The sequence below is a fragment of the Stenella coeruleoalba genome (genome assembly GCF_951394435.1).
Source record: "Stenella coeruleoalba genome assembly, chromosome: 7".
NCBI lineage: Eukaryota > Metazoa > Chordata > Mammalia > Artiodactyla > Delphinidae > Stenella > Stenella coeruleoalba.
The window spans coordinates 113,197,507-113,207,834 of record NC_137153.1 but is presented as its reverse complement, the minus strand read 5'-3'; the positions used below and the strand labels follow the sequence as shown (position 1 = coordinate 113,207,834).

The window sequence follows — 10,328 nt, the reverse complement described above, 5'->3', positions numbered from 1 at the left end:
GTCCCTCCCATAATTCCACTATAAATTCCTATTTACAAAGGCTCAGTACATCTGAAAGCTAGTAGTAACCTTTCATTTAAAAAATAATAATATGCAGTTTCAAAAGCTTTTTGTTCCCATTTCAATCAAAAATAACTTCAGGGCTTCCCTGGTGGCGCAGTGGTTGAGAGTCCGCCTGCCGATGCAGGGGACACGGGTTCGTGCCCCGGTCTGGGAGGATCCCACATACAGTGGAGCGGCTGGGACCGTGAGCCATGGCCGCTGAGCCTGCGCGTCCGGAGCCCGTGCTCCGAAACGGGAGAGGCCACAGCGGTGAGAGGCCCGCGTACCGCAAGAAGAAAAAAAAAGGAAAAATAACTTCATATGTTTCAAATGAAATTTTGCAAGTAATCAGAGACTAATGAAGACTCATTGATTTAACTAGTTAAGGGAGTCTGAGAAGGGAATGAGAATTTAAAGCAACCAAGTATTTCATTTAGAAGAGCAGCTAATGTGTAGGTACACTAAGTCCTCTTCACTAAGAAATACAATCAGGACTCTTGTCTCAGGAGAGACTCTCATCCCCCTCTGTGTGCACATTCCTGACTCCCACTAACATTAACAAGCACCATACATGCACTCGGAGGAGATGCCAGCCTTGGTAGTATGTATGCATGGCAGCTGTGGTGACTAAATAATCCATACGGCTCTGAAGAGAAGTTATGGTTTGTTGGGTCTAGAGGCACAGCTACAGTGGTGGAATTCAGACGCTAGAAACAAGCCTCAATCTGAATGCTTGATCCAAACCCTCTCCTGTCTAACCATACCTCAGATTGTAGTTAAGCCTGGGTTTGGAAATTCTATCCCTAGCATGGTTTATACAGGTTAGAAGTTCCATATTTGAGGAAACCTTAATTTTTTCACAGGCCCAGAGTTCTGTCCTCCTCCCCATCCACCACTCCTAACCCAGCATTCACTCATGCATTTCCCCAAAATATATAGGAAATCACATAGTAGTTTTATAGAGAGAAAATCAAAGGCCTGGCTTAAACCACAAAAGCAAAATCAGAATCAAGTATGAAACTCCATCTTCAACACGAAAATCAAATAATACAGTAATCTTAACACAAGAGATATATGCTGAAATGTAAATTCCACAGGTTGTGTAAAGGGCAGAATTTAACCATTAATTCTAATTCTTCCCAGCAATTAGAATTAGGTACTTAAGTCAGAGTCTTAATGCTCATTTAATATAGTTTCCTGAAGCCCAATTCAACAACTTCTTCATCCTTTCCAATGAAAAAATATTCTTATGAAGTTCAGTTTATACTGAAGACATGGGTGCATAAGCACACATACAAGTTTACACTTCTGAAAAGAAGTGATAACAGTTCACTAGCCATTTTGCTGAAATTGGGCTTTAGAAAAAAAAGACTAGATGACACAAAGTTCTTAGTATACTTTCATGTATAGAGAACACAATGAAAACTTCGTATTTGTTATCCCCAGTTAGGTCAGTTAATATTCAGAAAAATTCTTTAATATTACATCTAAATAATCATGGGGGGGAAATCCACCAATGTTCTAGAAGCTTCTGGAGACCTTTCAATCAATTTTATTTATATGCAAAACCAAGAGAAACTTAAAAAAAAAAAAAAAAAAACACAAAGCTCCTCCTGATGCTAAAGCTCTCAATTTACTGACAGGCAAATGGCTTCATGCTGCCACTTAATCTCATTTCTTGCATAATGCCCTCTAATTAGCATATCAAAGTGAATTAATACTTCTAGGGCATTAGCAATGGGGAAATCTGCTCCAGGCTCACAATAGCAGTTAAGAGAGAGCCAAGAAATCCTCAAAAACACCACAAACCACTTTGCATTGCAAAACTGTTCAATTTATTTATCCTCTCTCTCTAAACACTTTTACCGCACACTGTTTTACTACTGTTCACCAAACAAAATGATAATTGCCAAAGTTACCAGCATCTGTAATGCCTGTTTAGAATCTTAATTTAGATTATGTTGCAGATAATTTCTATATGCAACCATTTGTTCTATTATAAATGTTAATATAGAAACAGAGAAAATGTTGACATTCTCAGTTAATTTGAGTTTGAAATAAAATTTTATGGGATTTTTAAATTTATTAATTTTTTAATGTAAAAAGCCACCTGCTGGACTGTGATGCATAAGAAATATGCTTTGAAAACTGATGTATCACATAAAACAAAACAAAACAAAAAATCATTTTGCCATAACATATGTTGAGTCTCCCAAATAATGGTTTAAACATTGTGAGGAAACAACGCATTAAAAGGATACATTGTATACCAAGTTCTCATTAATATGATCACACAAAAAGGGTTATTGTTCAAAACAGCTTAACATTTGTAAAGCACTTAAATTGAAGAAAACAAGTACAAAACTTTTAACAATGATTTTTATCCATAATTACTTTTAAATGTTTTCAGTCCAAATGAGTTACTATCACGTAGATATAGTCAGTTAAAAAAAAAAGCTATGCCAATTCAACTTAACACATCCTATCACACCAATTTTTTTTTTACTAGACATACACTCAAATTTAGTACCAAAGCAAACTACTGTTACTATCAAAAACTACAAACATCTTATATTTATGGAATATGCCTATTTTAAAAATAACAATAAAGAAGAGATTCTGGTTACTATTCTGCCTACAAAGCGGGTAATTAGAATCAAGTGTTGAAGATTAATGAAATTTATTTTCAAATATGTTCTGTGTCTAAAGGTATATAAAAAGATGGGTTTTTTTCCAGAGGCTCATTCAAGCATTTCCTGCTAATTTATTTGCTAAATATAACACTATCACATAGCTGTGATAGCAATTTGTGTGTCTGATTAACTTCTATAACTTCGTAAAAAATCTTTTAGCCAGATCTAAAAAACTTTGACCAATTCACACTACACAGTGATATAAATTATTTACTCTCTTCATACGTAAAGACTCAAATGGCCTACTGAAGTAGAGCAAATGCTTGAAAAGGTCAACATGGGAGGGGGGTGTGCAAGCTTTGTTAGTCAGTTACTACCTAGATCATGCTGATCACACTGATAAATGGCTAAAACACAAGACTGCTGAGAAAACAAATAAAACATAATTCTCATAGTGTCAATATTGAAGTAATAAATACCTGAAGTTGTTCACGTGTACATAGAGGAAAAATAATCTAAAAATCCTTATTTAACTTGATGTGTTTGGTGCTGATGCGTTAAGTATTTATTCTGAATAGATACCTCAATGGTATGAGTACAAAATAAAGCGATGACTGATTTAGGGTGTGGTTCATGAAATGTGGTTTTCATTCTTCATAGCCGTACTTCATGGAACTTCATCCTACACAATGCCACCATAGACTATCAAAATATACATAATCTAAATAAAACATTAAACTTAAATGTCTTGGAAGTAGCCATTTACAAAATTTGTAAACAGAAATCTAAAAGTACAAGCAAAATTAATTAAAAGGAAAAGGATCCTAACATGAAAGATATACACACATATATTTTATGAAAGCCAGTGAACCAATGTGTCCTTTGAGGCAAGGCAAGGCTTCCTTTGCCACTGTATTAATATACTTCTGATTCAGAATAAAATTATGTAAATTAGTATAATAAAATAACATAGTAAAGTCCCAAATAAAAACCAGAACTACACAAATCTATAATAAAATGAAGTCCACTAAAACTGAGGCATGAAAGAATTACTTGCACAGATCAAGTTAGTATTGACAATAGGGTTCAATATCCTTTTACTGGGAAGAAAAAAAAAGGGTTGGAAGACAGGTTCATACTTTAAAGATAATACCTGCTTGATACCTTAGATCATGAAGTTCCAAACCAGTAGAGAAGTAAGATTTTTTTTTCTAAGTTGTCTATGAACGTATTACATGTATTGTCTTCTAAGGATGGGAGAGGAAGAGTAAAGAAAGTTAGAAAAACATCACTCTTTTACATCCTCCCTCAAAATTTCCTTAAAAAGCTCCAGTAAGTTAAACAAATCTATAAAAATAGAAAACAAAAAATATTCTTAAACTGCTCTGAGGAAAAATTTGTAATAAAGCAATACAATTTATGACATTTCCAAGATAAACTAACTTTGTATTTTTTCCCGTTCAAGCATTTAATATTTCCAATGTAAACAAGCCATAATGCCTAAAACTGATATGAAATTTACAACGTTAAAGGTCCATTAAAATTTGCTTCAAAATAATTTTGAAAGGGTGGGAGTTACAGAGAACACAAGATTGGCCAAGTGTTGCTAACTGCTGAAGGTGGGCAATGAGTTCATAGGGATTCAAGTTTCTCTTCTCTATGTATATTTTACATTTGAAGTTGTTCATAATAGAAAGTTTTTTAAAACTAGAAAATAAGTTCACAAAAATGAATCATGTATGGAACAGTGCATTTGTTTTTAAAACTTTGGAACAAATAATGATAACTATATTGGAAGTATCTCAAGAGCAACTTAAAAGAATGTACGCAACATATATAACATTTAGACTCACATATAACAGTTTTCACCTTTCTTGTTAAATTTTCACTTGATGGAATATTTGGGTTTTATACACTGGGAATTGAAGAATTACATGGCACTGAAGAAGAAAAATGAACAAATTTTTATATTGAAGCATTAAAATAAAAGAAAACAGACCAGAAAGACACCATGAGTCTCTAAACCTTCAGAGTCAGAATTAAATAGAGAGGTGTTGACTGAGAGTACTTGCCTTACCCCTCTGAAAGCTAGTCACACTTACAGCAGTAAAGATAAAAGGTTTAATCATATATATCATATTCTAAATGCATATAAAAACTCACAAGCTACCTTCTTGATCCAGTTTTGATATGTAAAATCCTTATGACTCTTTCTAGGGAGGGTTCCTTTAAAAGGAAAGCATTTTTAATAGTAATTTCCTTCTTCTCCTTAAACATAAAAAATACTTCAACCAGTCCAACCAGGCAAGCAGGCCTTTCTCTTCCCCTGCGGACACCTCCTGCAGTAGAGAAGTTCATTAAGTTTTATGATCTTCCCAAGTCAGTCCTGCTTATAAGCCTCACAAAGGCCACAAATCTGGCAAACCATCATGTATGCCATTAGACATTACTAGTAAATGAATGCTATTTAGGGTTTGTGGTGGCAATAAATCAGAGTTTGGTTGGCAGCTATCAATGTGGAGTATTTTAACCTACCGTTTAGAAAGGAAAAGGTTATGTTGATTTTTTTTTTAATACACAACATTTTTTAACAATATGACTCAGATTATATACTGTTGAACTTTCATTTTAAAATTTTTTTAATACATTTTTTTCTCAAAAAGAGCCATTTCCTTCATTCAAACTCTCATAATTAAGGGCTTTGGAAAGAAGACAGATTTATGAGGATGGAATCCTCTCACAAAGTACTTCAACAATCAAGATTAAGGTGGCCAGAAAGATGTGAGGGAATGCCCCCAAAGAAGTATGTAGATTAGGAGACCTCATAGCATCACGGATATTTAATGATAGATAGATGGTAAAATATGGCTAAAAAAAAAGAGAGAGAGAAAGAAATCTTAACATATCAACAATTACCTCACTGGTTGCTTACTTAGTTTAAAATGGACAAATATCTCGTTTTAAAGCCTGTAACTTTCAGGTGCTTTCAAAATGCATAAATACCAAAATTCAACAATGACATATTTCTGCCCCAAAATAACTGTATGATAAATTTTATGAAAGAACACATTTTCAAGAAAAAGCAAGCATCTCATAGTACACTTTTCCTATCTCTGAACAAGAAAAAAATATAATTATGGTAGATTACTCATTTATATGTCAAAAAGGAAAAATACCTTTTCTTATTTGGTAGGAGGGAAAAAAGATGTTTTCCAAACTAAATCCCTCACGTGCATCAGAACTTGCAGTGCTCACTGCCTGATCAGAAACCTCAAAATCTACTGGGCAGATCTACAAATACGTGGATTTTTTTTTAATGATTTTGTCTTATTTTAGAAAAAGCATAACTGAAATGACATTATCCATTGAAAGGACAGCTTTACCCCCCGTCTCCCCACTAGTCAACCCCTTACCCCTCTATTGTGCAGGATAGAGTCATCACGTAATGTTCCCAGTTTCTATTACAAATGACTAGGTAAACTTTCTCTAGGTTATAGAGAATTAATCTTTGGATACTATGTTATTAGATTTAATAAAATGATTTTTTTAAAAGCATTATGCAATATACATTATATCCTACAATGCTTATTTTATAAGTTCACTGTTTCCAAAGCATGACTGTGGGAACAGATTGGGGGTGTGGGGGGAGGCCTGGAATTTGCTGTCCCAGTTTCTTTGCTTCGGTAACACTAATGTCTACACAGCTGTTTTATTTCAAATCAAGGATTCTGAGTCCAGCGTCCCTGTCTCCTTCTAAGACTAGTTTTGGAGTGAGGTGGAGCTATGGGTAGCAGGGGAGAAAGGAAAGCAGAGAAAGAGCTTCACCCCCATCAATCATTCAGTACTTAAATCCCGTCCCTCTCGAGCTCAGAGAGGCTGGCAGGAAGATGCCTCTGCCCAAGACAGCCGCCTTTACTCTTTGTCGGCTGTTGGCTTTTACAAAAGAGATAACGTGCAAACTTGGATCCGCTGGCCAAAGCACAAAAAGAGGATCTAATTTACAAGTTATCACTGAAAGCCTCACAAACAATTTTCAAAACACAAAAATTTCTTTTGTCAGCTACCTCTTGCTTCTTAAACAGCAAGCGCCCTGCCAAAGCTCTCTCTGCCAGTAATCCCAGACTCTGAAAAGGCTTGTTTCTTTTTCGTAACTCACCTTTGACATGAGGTTGACTATACTTTCCTTTCAGAATGGTGTAACTTAAGTCTTGTGCAAATAAGCAACTAGAGGACTTACGCTTCCTAATTGAATTCTGCCTGCTGCTAAACGTCTAAACAAGAAAAGCAGTTTGCTGGGTTTGGTTCTCAAGCTAGCTAGGCCAAAACTTTAAAAAGGCAAAATAATAAATACAAATCATGAGGAGGGGGTGAGAGGGGAGGGACATCAATCCCCTCTCCTAGTAACATAAAGACGTATAAAGTTGAATCAATCTTAATATTCACAACATAGTCAATACCCCAGTGCTTAGCTGTCAGCAGAAACTGAAGTGGAGCCCTGATAGCAAGAAAACCCTTGGACATTAAGCAACATAATTTACTGAGAATTACACACTTTTAGGCTTCTAAACTAAGAATCTTCAAGATTTAATGCTTGATGTCTCATTTTATAGTCAGATAAAAATTAGCTATGTTTTAAATCACAATGCTTTCTAAAGGTAGCTAAAAATCAACAGAGTAAAAGTTAGTAATTTTAAATGCCTGTGGTTTTCAAAAGTAAAATACATCTTAAAAACAATCACTCAACATTAAGAAACCATGCATACTATGTGAATGAAAAGCAGGAAAAGCACTCTTTAAGGCTCTGAAAATTTGTTGTTAATTATGGTTTTAGCTTATATTTTAATACACAGCAATAACCCCTCACCTTTTATTGATTACTTTTAGGATCAGAATAGAATTGCAGGGTGAAAAATCTGTTTAAAAGGAGGGCAACTCTCCTACCAACTAACAATTATATACAGTGTGCTATTATTTGTACACTCAATTTAAACACAATCACATTTAACCTTTTAAATATCTCCACTTAAACGCTGCTATAGCCTAGACTTTAACTTTCTCTTCTTTTCTCTTGCCAACTTAAAAAATGGCAACTTTATAATACTGTATACCCATCATACATACACACACACACACACACACACACACACACACTTGTTCACCATATACAGGGAAGATAACGCCAAATAGGACCTAAAACATCTAGATTAAATCTCTAATTCCACTTGACTCGCTACTATCACCTCAAGACTAAAATATCTTCAATTTTAAAAAGTCTAACAAGGAAACTAAGTTGAAATGAATTGTCAGAAATTTGTCTAATATGTATTTGTAGTTTTCATTCCAGCACTTCTGTAAAAGCTGTCTCCTCATATATTCCCTGCCTTGAACACTTCAAAAATTGCTCAACCTGCACCTGTGGACCTTTTTCTACTTCATAAAATATATTAAGTATGCTTACAATGTAATGGCTTTAAACATAAAATTTAATAAAAATATTAATAGATGTAATAAATACATTGTATATGCCTAAACATATCATTACCCTTCCTGCTTCTTAAAAGTAGTATTCCCAACTAAAACACTAATTCAAACATGCTACTGGAGTCTGTTCAATTGCATCTATTCTTCTATCTGTGGAACTGAAGCTTAAGGCTACGTAAAACAAAGTTCGGAATATGCTTCTCCCCGGGTCTCGGTCCCTGGCATCCAGTCTCCCGTTGCTCCTTTTAAAAACTGACATACAAACAAGGCGAAAGGAGCAGGAAAGGGTGGCAGGCGCTCCCGGCCCTCTCCCCGCCTGCAGCCAGGGGTGGCCGCCTGGGGACTGCGACCCAGACCCGTCCGCATCTACACTTCATTTTACACAAGGAGCGGAATTAAGAAATCGACTCCAGATTTATTGCAGTTTTTTCTCACGATCAGGAGGTGGGAAGGAAAGAATGATCAAAGATGGCGGTGCCCAAAAGCAGCAGCTCTCAACTGGAGAGTCGAAGGAGTAGCTCGGACCCCACCTCGGGGGTCTCCGGGCCCACTGCGGGGCGCAGCGTCTTACCTGTTTTCTCTTTGATCTCACACAGGACGCTGAAGAGCGCGGGTTTCATTCTGTGACAGTTCAGGGCATGTTTCCTTAAAAAACAAATAGCAAAACACAAAGGTATTAGCATCACCTATGGAATAATATGGCGCCTTCCTTTAAGTTAGACCCAATATTTAATTCCGGCCCCCTATTTTGGAAGGCTCTTTTGAACCATCGCAAGTCAACCGAAACTCAAGTTGACTAGTTAGCGACAGCCGACAAGCTCCGGCGGCTAAAGCTCCAGCCCGCACGAAGCGCGACCCATCTGCCCGGCAGTCAGCAGTCTCGGCCACCGCGGGACGCGAACCTGCTCGGGGAGCCGCGATCCGGGGGCAGACGGCGGCGACCCGCGAGAGGCGACGGCGTGGAGGGGCTCCTGCGTCCGCCCTCCGCCGGGGGAGCGGGCGCTGCGCGGGCGGCCGGCCGGCTGCGGCCAGCGGGCGGTGACAGCTCGGCAAAGTTTGCGAGGCGGCCCTCCCTTCCCGAGAACTTGGCCGCCCGCGCCCGGACCCGCCGGGGAACCGCCCAGCGCCCAGCGCCCGGGCTGGGGCGGCCGCCCGCATGGCGAGGTCGTCCCGCGGCCAAGCGGAGCCGGGCGCTGGGACCCTGGGCCGAGGAGAAAGTTGCACTTCCCTCAAGTGCGGCCCGGGGCCCGCTCGCGGCGGCGTGCACCCGGGTCCGGGCGGGAGGTTTGAATCCGTGCGAGGGGGCCGGGCTGCCAGAGGGCCTGACTAGGGGGGCGGGTGAGAGACACCCACAAAATCCACGCGGCACGAAGTCCGTCCCGCGCCCCGAGAGCAACTTTGCCGACTCCCACCCGCGTCGAGGGGCGCCAGGGCAAGTCCCCCAGAGGCCCGGGCCGGCGGCCTGTTTTCGGAGAAAGTTCCCCGCCCCGGGCTGAGGACCCGGCCCGGGCGCCACCCCGGCCCCGACTGTGCCGCGGGCCCGGCTCCCGCACACACACAAAAGATGCTTAATGAGACGACACCAACTTTGCTTGCGCCTCGTCCAAGCTCTGGTCGGTGATGGTCATGATCTGGTGGAGGATGTCGCCGATGTCCTGCTTCCTGCCGTCGCCGTCCGCCCCTTCGTGGCCGTGCGGGGGAGGCGGCAGGGCCATGCCCCCCTGCACCGAGTGGCCCGCCAGGTTCACCCCGGCCAGAGTCTGCAGCATCCTGGATTGATCGTCCATCCCGCCGCGCGCGGGCGGGAGCGGGCGGCGGCGGCGGCCGAGGCGAAGGCTGAGGCGGCAGCGGCGGCGGCGGCGACGAGGGAGGAGAAGAAAGAGGGGGAGGGGGAGGGGGAGGCGGCCGCGCGCTCCCCGCCCGCGCGGGGAGGGGGCCGCCCGGCCGGCGGGGCCCGCGGCTGAGGCGGTGCGGACGGGCGCCCGGTCTGGCTTCCGCCGCCGCCGAGGCTGAGGAGAAGCGGCGGGCGGAAGCGCCGGGCTCCGCGTCGGTGGCGGAGGCGGAGGCAGCGGCGCCCGCTGCCCTCACGCGGCCGCCGCGCCGCCTCCTCGCCGCCGCGCGCCCCGCCGGGTGGCCCCGCTCAACTTGCTCCTCAGCGCCAGCCGAGTTGCC

The 10,328-nt window shown here is 41.1% G+C and overlaps 1 protein-coding gene across 2 annotated transcripts in view; it reads right to left on the bottom strand.

Moving 5' to 3' along the window:
• The window catches only part of PBX3 (PBX homeobox 3), a 230,427-nt gene extending 220,366 nt beyond the window's left edge, over positions 1–10,061 (bottom strand). For both annotated transcript variants that reach the window (XM_079927423.1, XM_079927424.1), the window contains exons 1-2: positions 9,744–10,061; positions 8,728–8,801 (exon numbers count right to left, since the gene is read on the bottom strand). In XM_079927423.1, the coding sequence (XP_079783549.1) occupies positions 8,728–8,801; positions 9,744–9,943 (274 nt within the window). In that variant the 5' untranslated portion in view covers positions 9,944–10,061. The remainder of the gene's footprint in view (positions 1–8,727; positions 8,802–9,743) is intronic.
• Between the last annotated feature and the right edge of the window lie 267 nt (positions 10,062–10,328).